Source organism: Pipistrellus kuhlii, unplaced genomic scaffold (genome assembly GCF_014108245.1).
Source record: "Pipistrellus kuhlii isolate mPipKuh1 unplaced genomic scaffold, mPipKuh1.p scaffold_m20_p_2, whole genome shotgun sequence".
NCBI lineage: Eukaryota > Metazoa > Chordata > Mammalia > Chiroptera > Vespertilionidae > Pipistrellus > Pipistrellus kuhlii.
Window position 1 is genome coordinate 111,137,136 of NW_023425515.1, and position 26,786 is coordinate 111,163,921.

Below are 26,786 nucleotides of genomic sequence, written 5' to 3' on the forward strand. Positions count from 1 at the left end.
TGAAGCACATTAATACTCATGTTTAAAAATCTTGGGAACAGTCAATTGTTCTTTAAGTGTTTAAAAGAATTTAAAAAATTTTAAAGCACCTGTGTGTTCAAATTATAATTTTAAAAATTATATATATAGAAAGGGTTATATTTTTCTCTTGGCAGCATCATTCCTAATGCATATGAGAAGATGAGTTCTACAGGGGTTTAGTGATGTTCTGCCAATCCTGCAGACTTGTTTCACAGGATAATACCACCAAGGTCTTGGCACCTGAGCGGTTTTAGAATGGCACTTGGAAGAGTTTATTTCCCAGATCCCGAATGGAGGTCCTCTGTTCTCTCCCCTAGCCCTGCTCCAGGCTCTTCAAGACTGGCTCGCACACATGAGGGTCTATAGGGAGCAACACACACACTTGACACCCAGAGGTCAGATTCAGTGCCACCAGGTGAGTGTGACCTTCACTTTAGGCCAGAAGGCCACATGCTGCTCTAAGCAGTTCTCAGGGAGTGATTGCAGGATTTCTAGGCTTGGATGGGACTAGGCAGGGAAGGAGGAAACTTTAACAGCAGCTACCAGGTCCTGGCATGGGCTCAGCATTCTTACAAACATTACAGACTTTAATCCACAGAAACTTTGTCTTTTATAATTATAATAAATAGCATTATAAATATTAGTGGTTTAATTATTTTGCAAAAGGGGACACTGAAGTTCAGAGAGAAAGGGTCTATGTGTGTGTGTGTGTGTGTGTGTGTGTGTGAGAGAGAGAGAGAGAGAGAGAGAGAGAGAGACATGAGAGAGACATGAGAGAGATATATATATATATAATGAGAGATATATATATGAAAGAGAGAGAGAGAGATGACAGAGAGAGAGAGAGAGATGAGAGAGAAAGAGAAAAAGGACAAGGAGGAGAAGGAGGAGGAGAGAAAGAAGAAGCAGGAGGAGGAGGGAGAGGAAAGAGGAAGGTAAAGAAAAAGAGGAGAAGAAGAATGTGTGTGGTAGAAGTTAATAGACATTGGTCTTCACTGAGTACTTACTATGATCAAAGTGCCATACGAAACTCTTTATGTGAATTATTTCTTTGCTCCCTCCCAGAAGCCCAGTGAGGTCAGCACTATTATTGTACCCACTTTACTTCTGAGGTAGTTGTGTAATTAGTCCAAAGCAGGTAGGACTGTGAACCCAGGTGGTCTGACTGCAGCCATCTCTAAGTATTACAGGTTACTGTGTTTCTATAAAAGGGGCCCAGGTGTCCCTCTTGGTGTTCCTGTTCTAGCTGACTTGGGTGAGAGCAGAAAAAAAATGTGGAACCTTCACTGCTGACAGAGGGAGAGCCCTGCTAGAACACTGTTCCCACTTCACACACCACAGATTCCAGACAAACCAGTCTGCAGCCTGGAGCCCAATTTCCGTCACTGCCTCCATCCTCTCCTAAAAATAGATGTTCATTAAAAACCAAAATGCCTGAGTCTTTTTCTGACTTGAAGCATCTTACAACCATCAACACATGGGAAGGCAGAGAAAAATTCTATGTTGATTTTAATAAAATATACTTTTCTTTTCATCAAAATATTGTGATAGCATGGAAAAAGAGATGCATGCTCATTAAAGTTTAATGAATGTCTCTCCCTGCCATTTTCCACTTTCCATATGCGGATCACACACTGTGACTCAGGCATGGTAGTTGGCGGGAAGAATGTAATCCAAGATGGGGTCCATCAGGATGTAAGCACATGTCCACTGGCCACCTGCCTTGCTTGGGCTCCATGTTGTTCCAGGTTGGCCTCTATTTGCTTTAAAAAGGGGGCTCGTTAAGAACAGCTGCAAAGTTGCTGCCAGGAAACTGCAGCCCCATGCTGAGCTAGGGACGCCCAGAAGAAGATGGTGACTTGGGCAAATACTTTGAGGAAGAGAAAGAAAAGAGGTTCCAACTCTCGGGAGGAGGGCAATAATGTTATATTCATGCTCCAGGGTCTTCACTGAAGTCTTTGTTCACAAACTCAAATATAAAGCTCTCATCCGAAAATTTTAGACTCACCTTAAAATGGCCCCAAGCTGTTGTTCTAAATTTATAACCACTAGTCCCCTGCTTCCAGCCTCGACTCTGGCCACAGCAGGCTTCTAGTTGCTCCCCACATCTGCCATCTACCTCTCTCCTTGTCCTTGATTAGGTTTTTCCCTAGGATCTGGAGATGTCTCTTCATCCACTGCTACTGCTTGAAATGCTGTCATTCATTGAGGATTATCAATTGCTCTACAGCCATAATTTTTGATAACGCACTTCACCCAAACTCATGATTGGGAGGTCTCTCTCCCATGAAAAACACACTTTGTGAAGGCGGTCACCATCTTCCACTTTCTGTGGAAGTTCCAGTGTGAGAGCAATGTAGCCTAGTGGTTATCTGCAAAAGACCTGGGTTAGGAGCTTCACTCTTTCCTTTAGCAGGCACTCGCTCATGGGTGAGTTGCTTATGAACAGTAACAATGACAATAATATCAACAACTAACATACTTGGCACTGACTTTGATGTGGACTTAGGTATCCATTAACTCATTATATACTCACAACTCTATGAAGGAAGTACTGCCATTATCTCTCATTTACAGAAGCCAAGAAAGAGAAGTGATGTGTCCATGGTGACACACTTATTATATTGAGAAAAGAGGTTTTGAATGCACATAGTTTGGCCCCAAAGCCCATGTTTTGACCTTCTCCTTAGTTTTCTCATCTGTAAAGTGTGGATTATAATAATATCTATCTCATAAAATGGTACTGAGGATTAAATAAGATAATACTAGAGAAGTATAATAATACAGAGCTCAGTAATTCCTGCTGCTATCATTGTTATCGCGGTGTTCTGGTCTTTTCCTTCCTGCTGCCTGTGAGCTAAGAATGGAAGGTCATGTCCTCCTAACCCTTGGCTCACATGTCATTTCGCCGTGCCCAGTACATTCATAGCAGTGAACTTGAGAGGTTCTGTCAGCTGGGGCCCATGTCGGACTCAAAGTGATGCACAAAGAGTTCTAGCATTGCTGAAACTGGTTTGGCTCAGTGGATAGAGCGTCAGCCTGCAGACTGAAAGGTCCCAGGTTTGATTCCGGTCAAGGGCATGTACCTTGATTGCGGGCACATCCCCTGTATGGGGTGTGCAGGAGGTAGCTGATAGATGATTCTGTCTCATCGATGTTTCTACCTCTCTATCCCTCTCTCTTCCTCTCTGTAAAAAATCAATAAAATATATATTTAAAAAAAGAGTTCTAGCATTTTCCTACAATCTGACAACTCTGTTCCTCTGAGCCATTGTGTGTGTGTTTTTTCTTTTCTTTTGTTGCATTTAGCTCCCTCTCCAATTCCTGTTTTATTTGGTTTATTTGATTTTTCTCCCTAAGGTCTCCTAATACTTCAGTGTAACATTTTCTTTCTCCTCCCTCCTTCCCCTCTGATCTTCCTTCCTCTTTCCTTTCCTCTTTTCCTCCCTTCCTTTCCCACCCCTTCTCCCCCCACCCTCCTGTCTTCCCTCTATGTCTTTCCCTCCCTAAGTCACTTGCAGGATGAGGGCTGCCATCTGTATTTCATTTGTCCAGCAGGCTAGGCTGCCTCCCAGGTCTCCAGGCCATTAGTTTCTGGAATCAGGCTTCTCACAGCTCAAGGACACTGGGGTGGCTTTTACAGTGCAAGGTGCTTTACCCAGGAACACCCCTTCTCCTGCTGAGACTTAGTTTGTTTTGAGGTTAATACGGTTAATGGGGTTAGTGGTTAAGGGGCAGCTCACGCAAAGCTGCCTCTTGCCCCCTGCCTCCTGCTTCTTGCCTCCTGCCTCCTGCCTCCTCTCCTGAGCAATCTCGGCTCTGGACAGAAGCCACAATGTCCATTTCTCTCAAGCTTGAGTCCCAGTCAAACAGCTTTGCCTCTGAATAAGTTTCCTCCAGAAACAGCATCCCTGACACCTTAATGGAAATTAAAAATAAAACAAAAACACAACTTTTTAAAAAGTGCACCCTCCCAGCCCAGCTCACTCGGCTTGTTGGAGATAGTGTTTGATTCTGCCCCCGGGGAACAAAACTGTTCTTTAAGCAAACCCAGAAGATAACTAACAAATAATCCTTCAAATAACGTCTAAGGGATGAAAGTTATTAGTTCCTTTTATACATCCAGTGCATTATCAGCGGTGCCATTAAATTCTGTTTCATGCTGTGGTTTGATCACTGTGCAGGGTGGAATGCTCTCTCCCAGCCCTTCCCAGGGACAGGCTGTGGCCGCATAACTGGGGAGAGCAGGCAGGCCTTGCTCTGATGGGAAAGGGTCAGGGATGCCTCCGAGTGCAGCTGGGAGGACCCTGCAGGCACCGCCCCATGTCTCTCAGGGACAGCAGGTCATGGGGGCAGCCTGCCCATTGAGGGTGCTGGGAAGGCCCCCTGCTTATGGTACCCAGTGCCTCACACTATTGGATTCATGCTTTCACCAATTGAGGGCACCTCTGGAGGGTCGCCAATGCACTTTCCGATTTTGCCTTTGCTTCATCTTCTACCTGCAGGCCCTGAACATCCTCATTTAATTTGCCTCTCAAGGCCTGTGGGAGGTGACTGGGGTGAAATAACCACAGATGACAATGGAGGCCTTTCTAGATATGCAGGATCTGGGGTTCTTGTCCTCAGAGGGCACTACATGTCTGTGTTTGGATGAGCTTTGTCCTGGGGTGACTCACTATGGTGGTCAGCTGTCAACCACATGTCTTGAGACCCAACAAAAGCTGCCACTTTGAATGCTACACAACAATGATTCATTTTACAAATGATCCACAGAAAGTTATTTATAAAACACAAGGCCTAACTCCCCCTTCCTAACCCATTGCCCATCTCCCAACTCTAGGGGCATTTAAAAATGTGAAAACTTTGTCTAACTTTGATTTGTCTATAACTTTGAGGAATGCAGCTCAGGAGCTGTGCTAATCACTCAGTCACTTCATGAACAATGTTCTCCAGTGGCCTGGGAAGGCCTGGCAGGTGGCGTGGCACTCCCAGGACCCTGCTGTGGGCTGGGTACCTGCTCACAGGGTGTGAAGGCCTCAGCTGCTGCCTCTGCCCCTGAGACGCGCAGGAGCACACAGGCTGCCATAGTCAGCCCTCCTCCATCAAGCTCCTTTCAGCCACCTGGGCAGGGATTTCTGGTGCTCAGTGGGGAGAAAATGTTAAAACTACTAGCCAAGTGGGCAACAAAATACCCCTGTGGTCACACAAGTCAGGAAGGTGGTTATCCTGGTGATGGGGAGGGGTTATTTAGGGGAAAAGGCATGAGGGCATTTTCTGGATGAAAAGTCATTGCCATTGCGCTGACCTTTCTGGCTACAGCTACATCTCTGTGAACAGCAGCGCTGTCCAAAGTGCAGGCGGAGACGATCCAAGTGGTTTCCTTCTCATGCCGTGCCTGACCCACTTTATGCAGGAGGCAGTGAGAATTCTAAGTATATGTATCCATTACACATCTTTATCTTCCTCCACAAGTGTGATCATACCTACAGGTTATATTTATATCTGCAGCCAGATCTATATATTTAGATCTGGAAAGGAGAGAAAAGTGTTACATGTGCATATCTATATATAGGGTGGTTTACTTCTTTCAAAGAACAGGAAGATCCTAGCTCCATTTTTTTTTTTTTGAGCACACACACACACACACACACACACTCACTCACTCACTCACTCACAGTAAAACACAGTAAGCCTGAACAACTAATCAACCATCTTGCTCTTCTCCCTTGTCTGAGATGCTAACACTGACCTTGATGATGATCTTGGGGATGGTCAGCACAGTGGACTTCTGCTTGGCCAGAATATCCCTGGTCTCATTGACTCGAGCTGTGACAAAGAAGTGCAGGGACGCTTGCTCCAGCAGCTGGCCCATGTACTCGCCGGCTCTGACCAGCACCTCCTCTTTCTTGACTGGCAGAGGGAAACAAACATGCTGGGTGTCAGGACCTGAGATGGGACCCGCTTTCCTTCCCCCGAGTGCCCCATCTTTCCCACATTAGCACGGCACCCACCGAACAAAGTGAAAGTGAGGCAGGGGCAGATGGAACAGAGTCAATCGGGGATAAGCTCTCCCGCCTCTGGGTAAAGAAAAAATATTCTGGAAATCTAATATTCAGTAAGGTCGTACTGGAGAAAATGTGCCAGATTTTCCAAACAGTGCTTTTGCTGTTGTAAAATACGATGCCATGTTTGAAACCAAGGACCCGGGGGTTTTGAGTGCAGCTGTTTGGTTTGGGTAGGGCCAACCTGAGGGTGGCAGGAATGGAGCGGTGATGTTCAAGGACACCATTCCACGTGCCGACCCCTCGTGCAATAAGCAGCATCTCGTGCAGGCCTTGGGCCACGCTGGAGCAACACCGTCAGTCACCCAAACCTTTTCCCCTTTGTAGCTCCACGTTTTCTTTCCAGCTTTTTCTCTACCATCTGACATGAAGAGAAAGAAGCTGTTGAAACCAGTTTTCACCATAGGCATTCAGCTTCCTCCCACCTCCTCTCCTGTTTGTCACTCAGCAGGCCTCTGTGCCAAAAGCTTGTTTCCTCACGTCACTGAGGTCAGCTTTCAGGAGGACATCTGGAGGGGGAGGGGGTCCGGCTCCCTCTGCTCATCATCAGGCTGGGGATGGGGACTCTACCTTGTGGCTCTGGCCACAGAAATGAGGTTCTCTGGCTGCATCACCCACTTTCTCTATCTCTCCTTTCCCGCAGCCCAGGATTCTAGAGAGCAAAGCGCAGTTCTGCTGCAGGCCGGCCTCAGGCCCCAGTGGCCGCAGCTGCTGCTACCTGCTGGGGCAGGGCCACGTGCTGGTGTGGCATCATCAGCCAGCCGCCCAGCAGGAAAACGGCGACTCGTGCCTCCACCCCCAGGCGCAGAGCACAGAGTCTGTAGGCGTTCAGAGAATTGCACATCTCCACCACTGTCTCCCCGCCCAAAGCCTGCCTTTTGCCAAAGATTCCTCCCTCTTGCAAAAGTTATTAAAGGAAATAACTGCCATGGTTTGCAGTTTTTGGGGCAGCCCTCTATACTGAGCAGTGGCCCCCTGCAGCTAGGAAGGAAGGCTGTGTGGAGACCCGCACTGGAGCACAGGGAGACCTCCTGGCGGCTGGCTCACAGTGAGAGGCATCAGCACCCATTTGGAAGCTCCGCACAGAGGAGCAGGTGCTGTGGCCGCCTCCAGCCCTCTGGCCAAAGAGTTCCCAGTCTTGGCTCCACATCACCGTCGCCTGGGGCTATTTAAGAACCTTCCCTGGTGGGTCCCACCCCACATCAATTAAATCAGAATCTTAGGGGCCCAGGCTCAGTGAGGTGGACTCTGGTGTTCAGCCCAGGGCTGAGAAGTGCCTCAATCCTAAGGGGCTCACCACAGAATCAGCCCTGACATAGGGGCAAGAATAGCTTTTCCAACCCAGGTCTGCTGCTCCCAGTGTGGTCTGTGGGCCAGCAGACACCACCACCAGGAGCTTGATATAGATGCAGGTTCTCCAACCCACCCCACCAGCTGCCAGGGTCTGCCCTTGATGAAGCTGCCCAGATGATGGCTTTGCAGGTTTGCAAAGCTCCCAGAGCCAGGGGAGTTTACAGCGGAAGTGGCAGAGCTAAGGTGGAATTAGGACAGTCTCAGTTTTAAAATAGAAAGTTCTGTACCCTGGAACTTAATCAATTCCTGGCAAACTGGAAAGGCTGGTGAGTCCAGACCAGTGGCTGTCAACTGAGGGCGATTTTGTTCCCCCAACCCTTCGCCATATTTGGCAATGGCTGGGACATTTTTGGTTGTCAGAACTGGCTGCTACTGGCAGGTATCCAGTGGCTAGAGGATAGGATTCTGCCATACATTGTGCCATGCACTGGACGCCTGTGGCCATTATCCACAGTCAGGAATGTGCATGGCGCCTCTGCTGAGAAACTGCCCTGGGCTACACAGAGTTGTTAGAAGGCATTGGTCTGTCTTATACAAGTGTTAACTGACTAGGATTGATTCCTGGGCAGTCCCGTTCCATTCAGAGCCAGCCTTTTGAATTTATGAACTGGCCTTGATGTTGGCCCTTGAATTCTGTATTTTTTAATGACCAATCATGCTGCCTTCTTTGGGCCTGAGCCTAGATTCCCCTTTCCATGGCTCCCCCAGAAATTAATTGTCCAGATGAATAAGACTCTGCCCCCTCAGTTAGATGCAACCTCAGTTGAGCACATGGGGCCTACTTTTCACTTCCCCAGATCTGCACAGATGGAGTGGCAAAATGACAGGCCATGAAGAACAGGCATTTTGCCTCAATCTACCACCAGTAATAAAACATGGGCGTCTTTTGGCTCTTTCTATATGGCTGTTTGGCCACTGGGTTTCTTTAGGAGGGTGGGATATGTCTGACTTCTTTCCAGAAATCTTTGCAGAGGCTCTTGTTATCTTTACAATGTCTGCACTAGGACCCCTTTATCTCAGGGTCAGAACATTCTCTAAATCATAGCACCGAGGAAACTGGGCTGTGTTTCCAGCCCAAGAGAACAGTGCTCCTGAAATAGTATGTTATGTAAGTGCTATGTTTTGCCACCACACAAGAAATTGTTCTAGATAAAGTTTATTAAATGTGGCAAGAGAAAGAAGAATAGATTTTCATTCTATGAGCGGTGGAGCTGGGATCCTGCCAATATCATTTACGGTGTCTGGGGAAAGCCAAGGGAGACACAGACTGGAGCTGCCTCATCTCTTTTCCAAAAAGCAGAGAAAACTAAATATAGCCAAGTGGAAATGATAGCACCTTTGAAGGTACTGGAAGGTTTAAGTTATTCAAGTCTTCCAAGCTGACTCTAACCCACACAGTTTCTTTAATCATCAATCTGGAAAGTATGCCTCCCATTCTACTTGGGAAACTTTCTTTGCAATACAGCCTCCTAGCAATGTACTCTGACCTTCTAAATCACAGTCTAGAATCATATTTTGCAATATTGTGCAATTTATTTTATATTGCAATATGCAGCTTATTGCATGCAGTCAATGTCCCCCATCTGTAGGGCAAAGCAAGAAATAGTCTCCAACTCCCTTCAAAATATTACAGGACAAGCCTTGGGGTGGGCCGAGAGGGTGGGGCCTGTGTTAATATGAAGCCTGGCCTAGGTTTGGTCAGTGACTGGGCCTGGGAGGGCTAATGTAGTACGTCATCCTAGCTCACTAATTCAAATAAACTCAATCATTTATTGGATTACGGAGAGGAGAAGGGGATGTAGAGATGGGGCTCTTGTGACGTGAGAAAAGGATTGCTCCTAGTTCCCTGTTTAGGGGAGTGAGGAGCAGCTGGATGCCAGGTAGCAAGGGCACAAGTAAGGAAACTGGCCCACTTAGGGCCCAAGGTATGGCAAGTTAGCTCACAGTCCCTGCCTAAATTGGAGTTGGTTTCTGTTATCTGTTTTGCCTTTAATTACTGTGCATGACCTTGAACACATCAACTCATCTTTTCAGTCTCAGTTTCCCAAAATGTAAACACGTTGGAAGTTAACATTTACTGAGAGCCTACCATATGTGATCCATTTCAAATATATTTATCTCATTTAGTTTCCTCCTCACTCGCCTTCTCTCACACCACACACCCAATCTGTCAGCCAATCCGGTGGGCTCTACCTTCAGAACATCTGACCAGTTCTCACCACCTCCCTCGTTACCCCGCCATCTCTCACTAAGCTATTGCAATAACGTCTCTAAGTGTTAGCCCTACTCCCCCAAGAGCCTATTCTCAGTACAGCAGCCAGAGTGATCTTGCAGAACCCAAGTCAGATCATGCCATACTTCTGCTCAGAAACCTCTAATGGTTCTTTCAGCTCACTTGGAAACAAAGCCAACATTCTTACTAGGGTCTATACCTCTTCCTGGCCTTCGCCCACCACTCTCACCTTGCCATTTTTGTTCCTGACTCTGGTCTCTTTGCTGTTCATTGAACACATCAGATATGATCTGGCCTCAGGGCTTTTGCACTTATGGTTGCTTATGACTAGAAAATTCACTCTTGCCCTTCTGTAAGGTTTCTTTTAAATGGTTTCTTCCCGACCACCTCATCTCTACCACCACTTCTTCTCCTGCTTAGCTTGCTTTCTATTTACCTATTACAGGTTCAACCACATTATATATTCACTTGTTTGATTGTTTATTGTTGAGCCCTGCCCCACCACAGATGACTACAAAGTCCATGAGGGTAGTGAGAACTTGTTTTGTTCATTGCTATGTCTCCAGCATAAAGCAGGACCTGGATTTGTAAGCACAAGATAAATGCTTGAGTAGTCAATCCCCAACCCTGTGATGTGGGTGGTATTGTTTCTATGTACAGATGGGGAGAGCAAGCTCAGATGACTAGGGTAGCTTGCCTGGGGACACACAGCTAATAGACGACAGTCACACCTCAATCCAGATTTGTCTCACTCCAAGGCTCAGGCTCAAAAGGTCACTGCCTCTGCCTGCACTGAACAGCTGAGATGGCTCTTCGGCTCCGAGTCCTTTACCACTCCCCTCCCCGATGCTCTTTTCTACAGGGATTCCCTTTCTATCTCCAGGCATAGAAAAAGCGCTACTCTTCCAGCTTCCAAAGAAAACACCATGCTGATGGGTTTCCTAATTGTTAAAGCCACATTACTGAAGTGAGGGAGCTTGGCTTCCTCCCCAAGTTTGGGTAGGTTTCTTAGGATTGGGATTTTGGGGACTAGCTTCTCATTTTTCTGGGACTATCTTTCTGAACTTAGTGTGACCTGGGACAGACAACAAATGCAGAAAGCTTGAAACACTGGAAATGTGGTTTGGTCCTCTGCTCTGTAAAACTTATTATTCATATACCCTTTTTTTCTTTTCTTTTTTAGTGTCAACACATCTGGTCCACAAAAGCTTGATGCCCGTAAGTGTTCAGGTCCTTTCTGACCTGTCCTATCTAACTCCATGTGCTCTGCCTGCAGACCAGTTCCTTCCGATTGACTAATTTTGCCAATTGTGTGACCAACTGCTGTGCCCACTAAATACTAGGACCCCAAGAAATGAAATTGATTGAAAGTGAAACCCTCAGTGCAAAGTGCAGCATGTCCATTCCAATACCACTTAAGATATTCCAGAAGGAGATGCTGGGAGGGGTCAAGGATGAGAAGCCCGGGAGAAGTGGTAGAGAGCGCAACCCCCCTCAGAGGCTCCTGGACAGCACACCCCAGCCTCCTATCTCCTCTCCCCAGGTTGGGATCTCTCCTGTCGTTGTGCATCAGACAGATCCATTTTCAAAATGGTCTTTATGCAGAGCTTAGCTCTCCCTGCCTTTTAAATGGTAAAGCAACACCCACCATTCCTGCGGGAGCAGCCCCATGCCCCCAAAGCCTAACTTTGGGAGGGAGACACCAGCAGGGGCCTGCACATTGGGATGTGTCCTTCACAAGCTTTTCTGTGCACTCAGTGCCCTTGGGATCTTGTTAAAATGCAGATCTTCACTGACAGGCCTGGGAGGGCCTGAGAATCTGCATTTCTCACCAGCTCCCCAGGGATGCCAATACTTTGAGTAGCAAGAAGTTACACTATATTTACTTTCCAGGACTCCTGGGGCTGGCTCATGATTTTGAAAATTTCAGTGTTCGCTTCTGTGCAGGAGGCATGAGGATGAAAGGCAAGGCCTCTCTAAAAGAAGTTGGTTCTCCCATGTGGTCTCCCTGAACTCTGGGGAAGAACCTTCACTCAGTAGAAAGTTATTAGGGGTGTTGGGCCTGAGCCAGACAGAGAAGCAGGTCTCAGGTCCTGGAGAGAACAGCCCCCCGGTTAGCTTACAGGACAAGGGATCCAGAGCCACATCAAATGTCTCCTTCTTGAATTCCTCCTTGGAGACGCCAGTGTAGAAGGTGATGTTGCCTGAGAGATAGGCTGAGATGGTGTAAGCTTTCGGGCTGTTGTTCTGGAAGGTGATGGTGACCTTGAAGTCCTTTCCCAGCACAGCGTTTTCCACTTCAAAGTCCATGTCCACGTCAGATTTCGATTTCATAATGCCTTCCGTGTTGAGGGCCTTTTTAACCCCATACATCAGGGCAGTTTCCAGGGCCAGCCTCTCTTCTTTTTGACCTAGGAAAGATGCAGATGGGAAAACAATGATGGGAAAACAATGATGGGAAAAGAAATGTAGTCCCTCAAAGAGAAGGTCGCGGTATGGCACCCCCTGAGCTGCAGGCCCCGTGTGCTGTGCCTGCTGGATTGCCTCTGGGAGCCACACCGCTTCCTTTGAGGCAGGTGCCCAAATCATTCCGATGTTACAAATTCTGCCAAATCAAGTCCCAGCCAGTCATGACCTGCCTGGATTGCAGAGTTAGGCAACATCCCAGGGCCTGTCTGAGAAGGGATTGCTAAGGGGCTTGCTCTAATGGTCATTTCTGCAGGGTCACTATATCAGGAGTCAGAAGGTAGAAGAGGCAAAACTGTGGTATCAGTTGCTTCCCTCCCTAACTCCTGGCCACGTAGCTAGAAATTGAAGATCTCTAAGCAAAGATTTTGACAATAGTCACATCTGGTCAGCCCACCTTCTGCATTTGAATTTCCCCCTTATTCATGGCTCTCCCCAACAAGACCCATCTTCCTCATCACTCTTTCCACTTGGGCCTGCTCCATCTGCTCCTGCTAAGGTGGACCTGGGCAGCTCATCCTGCCCTCCACTCCGCCCTCCATTGCCATTTATTCTTGGCAGAGTCAGAGATCCCTGTTTCCCAAACTGTGCACTGCACCCCACGCTCCAATCTAGCAAACTGTTAACAAGCCTTCCTGCAGAAGGACTGAAGGCCAAGTTCCCTTGGGGAGCACTGGGTTCTCTAGTGCCTCCTGGATGGTCACATGTTCAATGACCTATTGAAGGTTCTGAGATTGTGCCCTCCTAGGGAGACTTGTGTAACAAGATTTCCCAGTCATCTGACACGGAACACATTGTTCTGATGAACGCTTATTGGGATGGTGATGCTGTTTGAGACATGTGCAGTTTTTAGAAATATGTCTTATGTAGTGGTGGTGATGGGGATGAAGGTATGGAGAGGAGGAGACTGAAAACTTGCTTTGTACATGTGCGAAAGTGAGAAGTACAGGTACAAGTTAGGCCTGAGAGCCTGTTGCTCCCAAGTCCAAACTGGGCTAACATTCCTTACCAAGTACAGTACAGAACCAAACGCTTGGCTTTGGGTGACAGGGATTGAGGAGGTGTGGACAGATATTTGCTATTGTCTTTACCATCCTAATTCCTTTGGATATATTTCAGTGCATGTGGCAAAAAGAGAGGCAAATATTTTTTGGCTTCTAAAAAGTAGTCATGGGATTGGCCAGCAAGAAAAACAGTAACACACAATAACTTCAAAATAAAAATGCTGGCTCTTATTTATGTTAATTTTAAGATATTATCTTTCACTTTACTTAGTTTATAATAAAAAGCAATGGAGATGAAGAGGTCAAAAGGTTATCCTTGTGATGGGTGTTGTGGTAAGTACATACCATACACTATCTCATTTAATCCTTAGAGTAAAAAGGTAGGGGCACTGTTATTACCACCAGTTTCCTGGTTTGTAAAACAGGGAAGCCAACATCAAAGGGTTGTTAGGTGGATTAGAGGTATTATATGTATAAGGATTGATTGGCAGCTGCTAGTACTTTGCAAAGACAAAGAAAATGCCAGCAGGTGTTGCAAACAATCAAAAATGTGTATGTGTGTGTGCATGTGTATTAACAATTGCTCTGATTGTCAAGATTGCCAGGAGATGCCAGAAACAATTTGTCTAAGACAAGCATTGGCTAGAGTACATGTTTGCAGATCAATAGGAGGAGATAGTAATAAAGGGAAGGAGGACTGTGACAAGGAAAGTGCAGTGAAATACTTTAGCAGAATGCATCTGGCAGATAGCTCTGCGAGAAAGCGAGCACTCATGGCTATCGCTTTGGATGGATACCAAATATGCATTTAGGCGAAATGCAGGGGGCGAGCAGCAGTAGCAGGAACATGGTCAGAGAGGTGCCTACTTGGAGGGGAGAAGCTGAGCTGGCTGGGATGAGGGGAGGGGGCAGTGGAGACTTGTGAGAATAAGAGACTTTATTCCGTATCATGTCATAGATGGAGGGACCTCTAGCTTCTGCTAGGGACGAGCCTGCCCCTGTGAGCAGGGGTGCCAGGCAGAGCAGGCTGGGCTGTTACAGGAAGCACAGGCCCTGATAGGAGGCAGGAGCTGTGGGCCTCTGGCACAGGCAGAACCCCAGTCACTCTGCAGTTGTGCTTAATGTTCTGATGTCTGATATGATTCAGGCCACAGATTCAGTGCTGGGAGAGAATGGCATACAGCCAGATTCCATTGTCTGAGACTCCTCCATCAACTCCAGGAGGAAGGTCTGTTAACTGGGATGCAATTAGTGCCTTCTTCCCATTTGTTTGGATCTTAGCTCAAATGTCACCTTCTCAGAGTGCCCTCCCTTCCTTCCTCCTGTGTAAATGTACCTAGTCCTCTCAACTCTAACATATCACCTGGCTTTATTGCCTTTTGCCTGTACTTGTCACTATGTGATGTTATTCCTCTGTTACAACACAAGCTCCTTGTCCTCCAGACCTAGGACCTAGCCTGGCATAGAGACTCCAAAAGACTGAGGTTTGGAGAAGCCCTCTGCTTTTATCCAGACCAAAATTTCATCTTTATAATGGACTAGAGGCCCAGTGCATGAAATTCGTGCATGGGTAGGGTCCCTAGGCCAGGCCAGTGATCAGGGCTAATCAGGGCCTTTTGGCTGCTGGCTGGGGCCTTCCTTCATTCCTCACCACCTCCTGGTGGTCAACACACATCATAGTGAGCAATTGAACTCCTGGTCTTCTGATCAAACTCCCAAGGGGACACGTTGCATATTAACCTTTTATGTACACTGAGTGGCCAGTTATTAGAGGCCTGGTGAATTTGTGCTTGGGTGGGGTATGGCCAGTCTGGCCAGGGGGAAGGGACATGGGAAGTTGGCCGGCCTGCCTGTTGGTTGAACTCCTGGTTGAGGGGACAATTTGCATATTAGCCTTTTATTATATAGAATATGCACTGAGTAGTCAGATAATTATGCATTCAGAGATCATAATGATCTGGTCAGTGTATATAGACTAGAGGCCCGATGCATGAAGATTTGTGCAAGAATGGGCCTTTCTTCCCTTAGCTGCTGGCACCATCTTTGCTCCAGCCTGGGGCAGTCTTTTCACCTTCCATGCTGCCCAGAGGCCCAGAGTGGCTGGGGTGGTGTTGAATGCCTGCATCATTGCCATGATGATGACTCAGGCATCTGCTCTGCCCCCAACCACTCAGCGCCTGCATATGCAAATTAACCCATCTTTGTTGGGTTAATTTGCATACTTTGTTGGGTTAATTTGCAATCATTCCTAATTGGCTGGTGGGTGTCGTGAAGGTATGGTCAATTTGCACCTTTCTCTTTTATTAATGTAGATACCAAACAGTCCAGTGTAGGACATTTGATGTTCAATTAGGCTCACCTGTGAAAGTGCCACCTGAGTTACCACTCATTTGATATTATATGCTCTAATGTCAGGTGTTGTGCTCAGGTGAGATGCACAGCCTTTCCTGTAGGAGTCTGGCAGTGAAGAGGGGTCACCATTCAACCAGGGAGGCAGGGAAGGCTTCTCAGCATTTCCCCCTCCACAGGGAGAACAAAGGCCTGGAGGCAAATGGCAGCTTGGTTTATTAGAGGAACTGTGCAGCTCACCTGGCTGCTACTTATGATAACTGCCTATGTGGTTAGCAGGGGCAGTGAGGGGACAAAAAGGAAGATGGCATGGGTGTGGCCATGCTCTGATTGAAACACCCTGGAGATGACAAAAGAGAGGGAGAGGTTTTAAGTAGTGCGGCAACCAGGCTCAGGTTTACATTTTAAATATGCCACTTTGGCAGCAATGCAGGGTTTAGAATGAGGGAAAGAGGATAAGAGGAAAGGGAATTGGAAGCTGTAGTAGGTATCCAGGAGAAAAGCCATCATAGCCCAAGCTAATAGTAGTGTATAGTAGGGATAATACAATTACTAGTGGTAGCAGAAGCTTACTTTTATGGAACACTTTCTAGGTAGCAGGCACAATGCTAAGAGTTCTCCACACATGAGACCACCTGATTCTCAGAGTGGCCATGGAGATCAGGAGGGGCGGGGAAGGGAAGATGTTTCAGAGGGTCACTCAGGTTTATTGCACCTGGTGGAGTGTGGTTCCTTCACTGGGGAAGATCTAGGGAGGGGAAGGGAGTGGAAGAGGTGACATTTGGGAAGCTTCCATTTCAAGTTTCTGTGGAACTTTAGGTAAATGTGGAGCTGAAAAGTGAAGTCTAAATTGGGGTCAGCGATTTGGGAATGAGCAGTGTATATGTGGAAGTAACACCAGCTGTAGAAAGAATACAAGGAAACGAGCAAAAACCCAGGCAGGAGCAAGGATGTAAGCCTAGAATGAAGTCACTTTTGGAGATAGTAAGGAAAGCAGAGGTTGGGTTAGGGGGACAGGAGACAGAGCAAAGAACCAAGCAGGTTGGGATGGAACCAGGAGACACTGCATCATAGAAACAAAGAAAACCAAATTTCAGACTTGGAAGTAATAGCATGAAAAGGTGTAGGAAGGTCAGGCAAGCTGAGGTCTGCAAATGTTTCTTCCACATGGCAGTCAGGTTGGGTTTTAGTGACCCTGAGAAGATGTTCAAGGATATGTTGGTAGCAAAATGTAGGGCATGGTAGGTAAGGAATATAAGGGAAAGGAACATGGCAGGCTGCCAGGTGCAGGCAGCTCTCCCAGGACACCTGGCCATGGAGGTGAGGAGGAAGAAAGTGCGGGCATGTTTGGTGGGGGATATATTGTTGGAAAAGACTTTGTAAACTCTTTAAACACTGAAATGATAATGGAAAAGAGCTAACAGAAAAGGAGAGAGAAAAATACAAGTGACAGGGAATCACTGATGGGGCGATGAGGAAATGAGTTCCAGATACCATCATGAAGAAGATATATTGCCCAGAAGAAGTTTTAAGGATTCTGGTTTTCAAAGTTTTATAGTATAAAAGATATAAAATTAATGTTAAGCTTTAGTTTGTCCAAGTGAAAAATGATCTATCCACAATTTAGTTAATTAAAATAGCAAATTCTTAAATATGGTAATAGTTCCTCTTTTAGGTTTTTACTCATCTCCAAACTTTAGTGGCCTCACTCAGAATCTGTGGATAGAGAAATTGTATGAAAGATTCAATAATGAGAACCAGCGTGGCAAATACATAGCCATGTATGCTGGCTGATCTTTCCTAGATGCCCATGACAGACAGTGATAATCACCCACTCTTTCCCACTATATTTGAGAGCAGTCTCAGCATCCTCCTCTAAACAGTTCTCCACTTCGTCATTCCCAAAGCTGGAATTTGAAATGCATACATCATCTTTGATTAAGAAGCCAATTATCCATCTACTTAGGATTAAACTCTAATCCAGAAGCTGATGGGTGTTTCTTACCCATCAGCAGCAGGAAGCAAATCCTCACCAAGCTGTGGGATGTGTGCAGAGCACAGAGAAGGGAATCCTATGGGAATTTAGGGGCACTTCTGTTTAGACCAGACCTCCACATGATCCACCTGTCTGAGCCTTACCTTCTTGTCAAACTCTTGGCCCAGATTGCAAATGTCTTCCTCATTCGGAGTTGACACACTTTATTTGTTTTAATCTGTTGTCCACTCTTGGCCAAGACCTGACTCCTTTTTTGTAGACTGCCTTTGGGTCCTTCCTTTCTTGACATCTGACCTTGATTTGGACTTCACTGCCACCTCCACTGCTGACAGCTAATGGCATTCTGCTGTGAGGTTAGACAAGACAGCTGATGGCCTGGACAGCTCCATGCAGGCTCATTGCTTGTTTTCTTGTCTGATCAGGATTTCTTCCACATTAGGAGAGTTTATCCCTAATCCTTGGCCAGCTGCCTCTTCCTGAAGAACTCCTTCCCCATGCTTCACCTAGCCAATTTTCATCTTTCCATCTCAGTAGCCTCACTAACACCCTCCAGAATCCCTGGCTTGCGATTCCCTTCTCTGCTCTGCACACATCCCACAGCTTGGTGAGGGTTTGCTTCCTGTTGCTCTCTCCAGCTAAATGGGAAGGCAAGGCTATGCATGTCTCTATTTGTACCGGGTGTTGAAAATATGGGGATGGTTACTAGCAGTTGTTGAATGAATGAATGAATTAATGAATATTACAGCTAGTTTCTTTTATCTTTTTAATGGACTTTTATATTTTCTTTATAAACCTTTTCACATATAACTCCATAATAAGAGGACATTTTTTGTTTTATCATGCTTATTTTTTTAAGCACAAAAACATTTTTTTTAAAATTGTTTCTATTGCTATGTCTTTGAATTTATTATTTCCTCACCTCATTTTAGGGGAAAAAAAGAAAGAAAAAAAAAATCTTTTGGTCTATGTTGTGCAATGGAGGATATGTAACAGAACAAAAGAATGAATCATTTTAGAAATACAGCAAAAATTCACTAGTTTAGATGACAAAATTTTTGAATTTCTAATACTATGCACAAGAATTCTCAGTTCAGCAAACTTCCTCTTTATAGTGCAAACTGCTTTTGTAAATAAGAGTGCAGAGACTGTCTAAAATATTTAAGAGAAATTCAGCACTCCATAGTACTTCAGGAATACTGATGGATATCTAGGTATATGCTAATTATCATCATTTTTATCTCTTCATTAAAATAAATGCCACCCCTAAGAACTCTAATGATGAATCATCTATGAAATATACTCCTCATTTCCTATTGAGATAGACAAGTTCCTTCACTTCCTGTCCACTGCTGACCTTGGGAACTTTTGTCTTCAGCCTGCAGGACCCAAAGCACACCAGGTGCTTTAAACCTTCATGATTTGGTGGGCCCACTTTAACTATGGTCTGTGATTTCTCTCACCCTGTTTTGTCTTTTCTGAATCTCCTGGTTGGACTGAGTGTTCATCTTCTTCTTATCAAAGCCCCCTCTGCATAATGATCCTGTCACTTGGCCAGGAACAGAAATTGGGTGCTGCTCACTAAAATGATCCAAGCACCAATCATTATTCCAGGCACAGAATAGGCAGTCCATCCAATACCAACTCAACAGCTACATATGAAATATTTTGCATAATAAAAGTGAACAAAACCACATTGCCATTATTTTATAACTAGAGGCCCGGTGCATGAAATTTGTGCATGGGGGTGGATGTCCCTCAGCCCAGCCTGCACCCTCTTGTATCTGAGATCCCAACAGCCTGTTTAGGCCCGAAAGTCCTTTTAGGCCTGATCCCAGTAGGATTGGGCCTAAAAGGGCAGTTGGACATCCCTCTCACAATCCAGGACTGCTGGCTCCCAACTGCTTGCCTGCCTGCCTTTCTGATTGCCCCTAACCATTCTGCCTACTAGTCTGATCAGTCCCTAACCACTCTCCGGCCAGCCTGATTGATACCTAACTGCTCCTCTATCAGCCTGACTGCCTCCAACTGCCCTCCCCTGCAGGCCTGATCACCCCTAAATGCCTTCCTCTGCAGGCCTGGTCCCCCCCACTGCTCTCTCCTGCAGGCCTGGGTCCCTCCCCAACAACTGCCCTTCCCTGCAGGCCCATTCACCCCCAATTTCCCTTCTCTGTCAGCCTGGTAACCCCTATCTGCCCTCCCCTGCGGGTTTGATTGCCCCCAACTGCCCTCCCTTGCAGGCCTGGTCCCTCCCAACTGCCCTTTCCTGCTGGCCATCTTGTGGTGGCCATTTTATGTTGACAAGGGGGCAGCCATCTTGTGTATTGCAGTGATGGTTAATTTGCATATTACTCTTTTATTAGATAGGATAGAGGCCTGGTTTATGGGTGGGGGCTGGCTGGTTTGCACTGAAGGATGTCCTGGATCAGAGTGGGGGTTTCTTTAAGGTGTGGGGCAGCCTGGGCAAGGAGCCTGTGGTGGTGTTTAGGTTGGCCATGCCCCCCAGTGACCCAAGTGGAGGCCCTGGTTTCTGGGACTTATTTATCTTCTGTACTTGAAACTTTGAAGCCTTGAACAGAGACCAGGGCATGTCAGGGTGGGCAGAAAGCTTGGCTTCCTCCATTGCTGGGGAAACCCAAGCCTCCTGCTCACTCTGTAGCTGCAGTCATTTTTGTTGGGATTTATTTACCTTCTATAATTGAAACTTTGTAGCCTTGCATGGAGTCCAGGGCCAGCCAGGGTGTGCGGGAAGCTTGGCTTCCTCTATTGCCAGGGAGACCCAAGCCTCCTGCTCACTTTGTGGCTGTAGCCATCTTGATTGGGTTAATTTGTATACTTGCTCCTGATTGGCTGGTGGGCATGGCTTGTGGATGTAGCAAAGGTATGGTCAATTTGTATATTACTCTTTTATTAGATAGGATTTAAACAGGTCTTCAGCTTAATTGCCTGACTAGTAAGATTGCATTGTTCTCTTAATATTGTATTATTTACCTCAAGGGATTTCATGATCATTCAATGGAATAATGTATGTACGAAAAGTGTATAAAGTACTAAACAGATGTGAATAGTTATTCAAATTTCTGTTATTGAACTAAAATTATAATGTTTTAAAATAGAATTATTTAAAATTATTTTTGTCCTTTCATATATTCTATATGCTGTTAAAGTAAATATGACAAAATTAAATCATTTCACAAGCCATGTGAATTCTAATCAAAGCAAACATACTAATGAAGCTACAATGAAAAATTGTGGATGTGATGTGTCTTTCACTTCTGAGAATTTATGCTTTTGCTCTGACTACCATATGTTATAAATGTCAGTGCATTCTCTGGAACATATCTCATAGTGACCTTAATAAGTACAAAATGGACTTGGGCAAATAAATTTTCATTCAATTATAGTAAATGAGAGGCCTGGTGCACAAAATTTGTGCACTGGGGGGTGTCCCTCAGCCCAGCCTGCACCCTCTCCAACCTGGGACCACTTGGCGGATGTCCGACTGCCTGTGGGATTGGGCCTAAATTGTCAGTCAGATATCCCTCTCACAATCTGAGACTGCTGGCTCCTAACTGCTCGCCTGCCTTCCTGCCTGATTGCCCCTAACCACTCTCCTGCCAGCCTGATTGATGGCTAACTGCTCCCCTGCTGACCCGATCATCCCCAACTGCTCTCACCTGTTTACCTGGTAACCCCCAACTGCCCTTCCCTGCTAGCCCGGTTACCTCCAACTGCCTTCCCCTGCTGGCCTGGTTGTCCCCAACTGCCCTACACTGCAAGCCTGGTTTCCCCCAACTGCCTTTCCCTGCAAGCCATCTTGGACCACATGGGGACAGCCATCTTTGACCATATGGGGGTGGCCATCTTGTGCAAAGGTGTGAGGGTCAATTTGTATATTGCCTCTTTATTATATAGGATTACCTTCTTGGAATTTGTAGTTTTCAGTAATATCCTTCATGCCATCTCCTCCAATTTGTTTGGTCACAATTAATTTCCCAATGTGGGTGGTATCAACAGCTTCCACCACATGAGTGCCATCTTTTTTAGCTGTAATGTAAACAAGATCACTGTTGACCTAAAAACAGGAAAAGAGAGCATTAGCTGTCATAAAGTGTCTTTGTTACCAAAATCTCTACCTCTCAATGGTATAGTCATCTAATACCCCTAGAGTTGGTATGTTTCAAGAACACTGGATTCATAGGGCTAAACTCACTTAAAAACTATTCTATATGGGAATCTAGTCTAGATTAATAATCAGGTATTTTTAATTAAGAATATTTAGAAGTGGGACTCGCAGTTGTCTAAACATCAATCACTTCTTTCTCCCTCTTTTTCTTTTCTTTTATACTCTGAGGATATATTGATTGATGAGAGAGAGAGAGAGAAAGAGAAAGAGAGATTGACTCCCATACACGCCCAGACCAGGAATCAAACCCACAACCTAGGTATGTGCCCTGACTCACAATGGAACCTGAAACATTTTGATGTAGAAGACAATGCTCCAACCAACTGAACCACTTGGCAAAAGCTCTTCCCCTTTTTCTTGCTGGTAAATCCTCTTAAGAGAGAGCTGAAAGTACCATGTCCATTACTTGCTTTCCCAGACTTCTTTTAAGCTAGCAGTAACAGTGTGACCTACTTCTAGGAAAATGAGAATCTCAGTTGGGTGGCTTCTGGGAATGACTTTTTATAAAAGGAGAGCAGTACTTGGAGAGTTCGCCCTACTCTTTCTGCTTTTGAATGTTTTCATGTGAAGTGAAGTGACACTTGGAGCTGCTTTAATCATCCTGAGACAGTGAAAAGCAACATTGCCAACAATACAAAGATGGTAGAGTAAAATGATAAGAAGCATTTAAGGGCTTCACAATGCTGTTAAACGGCTAAGCCAACCTTGGGATATCTACTTCAGGTGTGTGTCACGTGTCACTGGGCCACTTCTGACTCCTGGTGACTCTGTGAGTGAGTGATGTTCACAATGTCCTGTCCTCAACAGTCCTTCTCAACTCCTGTAGACTCATGCCTACAGTCTCTTTTATGTAGCCAGCCCATCTCATATTTGTTTTCCCTCTTTTTCTACTGCCTTCTACTTTACTCAGCATTATTGGTTTTTAAAAAATATATATTTTATTGATTTTTTTTACAGAGAGGAAGGAAGAGGGATAGAGAGTTAGAAACACCGATGAGAGAGAAACAGCAGTCAGCTGCCTCCTGCACACACTCCCCCCCCCCCCCCCCCCCACCCCCCCCCCCCCCCCCCCCCACACACACACAGACACTCAGGATGTGCCCACAACCAAGGTACATGCCCTTGACCAGAATTGAACCTGGGACCCTTGAGTTCACAGGCCAACACTCTATCCAGTGAGCCAAACTGGTTAGGGCAGTTATGGTCTTTTTAAAAGAAACTGCCCTTCTCATGATGTGCCTGAAGTAAGACAGCTTTGATTTTGTCATTTTTGCTCTAGAACCCATTTGTTCATTTTCTGTGGTCCAGGGTATCCTCCAACATCATATTTTAAATAAACAATTATTTTTTCCTACCAGCCTTACTCTGTACATAGTAATTGGGAATAAGAGGGTGTGGGTGGTCTTAGCCTTGGTGTCTAAGGACACATCTGTGTTCTTGATGATCTTCCCAATGCTTTCATTGCTGTCCTTTGAGTCTTAGCCTTCTCTTGATTTCTTGGCTTCAGTCTCCATTTGAAGTGATGACCAAGCCAAGATAAGCAAAATATTTAAAGATTTTGTCTTCACCATCTATGTCTTCACTGTCTATTTCTACAGTGGAATAGTAAGAACAGGGGATGCTGGAAGAAATATAGGACCCAGGCTGTGTAACGTTGAGCAAATTACTGAATCTCTGGGTTTAAGATCGCTGTCTCCACAGGGCTAGTAGGTAGATCAGTATTACTTCTGAAAACCCTCAGTTTAAGACCAATTTTTTAGAATGGAAGGAGTCTTAGTGGTCACCTACTCCTTCCTCCACATTTGAAGAAACTGTGGTCATGCAGAGCCTGGCATCCCACTGTGGAATCTGGCACCATTTTCAACACATCTCAGAGCTGCCTCAGGATCAGGCACACGCACAGGCACTTCCTGCACAGCCTGAGTGAGGTTCAGGCCCCCGGGGACTCAGCAAAGGTGGGTTGGGGCGGAAGGCAGCAGGGGCCTCTCTGCAGACTCCTGCTCATGCCCATAGAGTGGAAACACATGTCCAGCTACCAGAGGCCACACTCCCCACCACGAAGGATGGAGACTTTCTTCAGAATTCAGGACAGTTTTCTTAGTTCATTGGTTCCCAAATGGAGATAACGGCATGGCACATAGCTATGTAGGGAAAGTGCTGGTCTTCTGAGGACACATGGAGGCAGTGGGTACCTGCCTGGTCCACCGTCTTTCCTGGCCCACCTGCTGTAAAGCTACCTGTGCTCACCATTCTTGCAGCCTGCAGCTGGCCATGCGCCAGGTCCTGTGTACCTCATCTCCTGCTAGCGGTTGGGGGTGCCATTTGGCCCTGATCTCTGTGAGATACTGTTCTTAGCAGAGTACTCAGTGTCAGATTTTGTTTGCTTGCCTGCTTGGCTCCTTCATTCATTCAACAAGTATTTATTCATGACTATGTCCAGAACTTACTTTCAGCAATGAGAAGCCAGGGAGAGAAATAATCAACACTAAGGCTGGATAGAAGGATAAAGACAACAAAGCACAGAGCAGAGTATAATATTTTAGGTGGGGTGGGGTGAGTGAGGGCCTCTTTGAGGAGGTGACTGGAACAGAGACCAGGATACAGTGAGAGAACAGAGCATTCCCCTAAATACAGAAGGGGAAGAGCTTTCACACCAAAAGGAATGGTGTGTGTCCAGACTGAAACAAGAGCATGTTTGGATGTTTCCAGGACAGTGAGAAGGTCAGTGTGGCTGAAGGGAAATGAGCAAAGGGTGAGAGTGAAGGGGAAGCCAGAGGCCCGATCACACCAAACCTTGTAAAGATTGATGTCCAATTTTATTTTAAGGGTGATGGGAATCTGTTAAATGGTTGGAGGTAGGGTGGTGACAGGTTTTTATTTACATTTTAAAAGATAATTCTGGCTGATTTGTGGAGAATAGATAAGAAAGGGGGTAAGAGAGGTGAAAAGAGATAAATTAGCAGGCCACTCCCCAGGGCTAAGAACTGTACAGAGCTTAAGAGGGTAACGATGAGGATCATAGACAGGGTTGATGAATGACAGTTTTTAAAGGTATTTCTGGCAAGATGCCTGAGGGAGGTTAAAAAGAGAAGCCAAGATAATTTCCAAGGTTTACATTATTTGAATGAATGGAAGAATTATTTTGGATCAGAAGAGAAGATACCAGAAAATGGGCTGCATCTAACAAGTGGTAGCAAAATAAACAACTGTGGATTGAGAACAAAGAATCTGCTGAGAGGCAGCTGCACAGCCTGTCACAGAGGTCTGATGGCCTAGCGCTGGGGAAGGAGCTGGTTACTGTGGCCCTGAGGGATTCGTCATGACTGCTGCAAACCCAGCCCAGTGCCAGGGAGGGGAGGCAAGTGTGTATGTGTGCGCATGTATGTGCACGTGTGCATGCATGTGTGTGCAGGCACGTGTGTGGGTATAAGTGGGATGATGTGAAGGAGGTAACATATCCAAGCAGAGGAAGCTTAGCTAGCAGAGGAGCCACTGCTCCTGAGAGCTTAGTGACGGTGGAATTCAGAAGACGACTTCAGACTCCCAGGACTGTCCTGCTCCCTTCGCCCCTACCTCTTTGGAGGCCCGAGGACACCACTATTTGGGGAGAGAAAAAGCAGAGGGCCCTTCAGAACTGAGAAACTCACCCCAGCACTGAGGTGAAGGCAGCAGGGGAGAGAAGTAAGTTTTAAGCCCTGAAAAAAATCTGTAAATGCTAAGGATAAATTTCTAAAATGGAGAAGGAGAGGAAAAGGAACAGAGGTAAGATGCTTTCCCTCATGCCCCCTCTTATTTGGCCTTCTGCTTTCACTAAAGGAGAAGAGCAAAAAAGCCCGGAAGTGAGTGTGGAGTGACCAGGGATGTCAGCATCCAGAGGATAAGGAGGGGCAGACTCCAGTGGGTGCCGGCCTGCCTGTGGGGAGAGGCCAGCTCCCCCAGTCAGGAGGTGGAAGTGGGAAGAGAGGACAAGGCCCAAAGCCTGAGTCATGGAGGCGCCCCCATGGGATCTGACTTTAGGTTCCCTGGAGAAAAGATTCTTCAGACCCTAGTTAACAGCTCAAACAGCTCTTATAAATGACTCAGCCCTGGAGCTCAGCCTGTGCCAGAGCAACAAACGTACACTCTGTCAGACGAGTCTGCAGCGGTGAGAGGAGTAATTATAATCTGCACACCCCGATGCCATCCATAATGCCCGATCTATATTTAATAATAGCAAGAGCATTTGCATTAACAGCTATTAGGCAATTTGCTCTTAGAGGGAGGCTCCTTCCTCTCTCCTTCTTTGCAGCAGAGAAGCACAATGAAAATATGAAACAAGGCTTTGTGAATCTTAGAGTGATTTCCTATTAAGAGGTTCTTGTAGCAGCATAAACCCTCAGATGGCAGCTGGGAGTTTGGATAAATCTTCAAATCCCAAAGTAAAACGGAGGAAATAAAATCCAAACACAGCAACGCCTGTTTTCCACGGCTTCTAGCGACTGCGAAGGGAGGTGTGGTGGAAGATACCCTGCTCATTTTGTGCGATTCCCATTTCTGATGGCACTGTCCAAAAGTTTACGTTTATTGTACTCCCTAAACATTTTCCAGGCTTGCCTCCTTCTTCGCCCTCGATTGCCTTTTGCCTGGTTCTCTCCAAGGAGACTCTCATTTATAAGATGAAGAGCCCTCTTCTCAGGACCTAAATTCCTCACATCACGTTCCTTCAGCTGTCATCTCTGACACCTGCTGACGCATCGCTTTTTGTGAGGTTGCATAGATACACACCATTGGGATGCCACTGGCCGTCCTCTCTGTCTGAAATGCTTCCCTTCCTCTGGCTTCTTTCGTGGCCTCTTTTCCTGAGTAACTGCTGATCACCTCTCAAGACAGCTCCAACACTGACCCCTGAGGGAGCATCCAGACACCCCTCCCAGGGCTCCTGCCACCAATGTCTCCTCTGGTGGCTATCACGAAGGTGTCCTTCCTGTCTGTCCCTATGTCACTCTCCCATCCTAGACATGGTCTCTGGTGTCCTACTTCAGTCCTCATCCCATATTTCTCAGTTAATGAATCTGTATATATAAATGCAGACCAGTTATCACCTACACAACCCATCGGCAAGTTCCATAGCATTTCTTGT

At 46.2% G+C, this 26,786-nt stretch overlaps 1 protein-coding gene across 1 annotated transcript in view; it reads right to left on the reverse strand.

Moving 5' to 3' along the window:
- F13A1 (coagulation factor XIII A chain) overlaps positions 1-26,786 on the reverse strand; it is a 174,082-nt gene that overhangs the window by 14,626 nt on the left and 132,670 nt on the right. The window contains exons 11-13 of the mRNA XM_036446533.2: positions 21,403-21,556; positions 11,793-12,080; positions 5,771-5,931 (exon numbers count right to left, since the gene is read on the reverse strand). Of these exons, the coding sequence (XP_036302426.1) occupies positions 5,771-5,931; positions 11,793-12,080; positions 21,403-21,556 (603 nt within the window). The remainder of the gene's footprint in view (positions 1-5,770; positions 5,932-11,792; positions 12,081-21,402; positions 21,557-26,786) is intronic.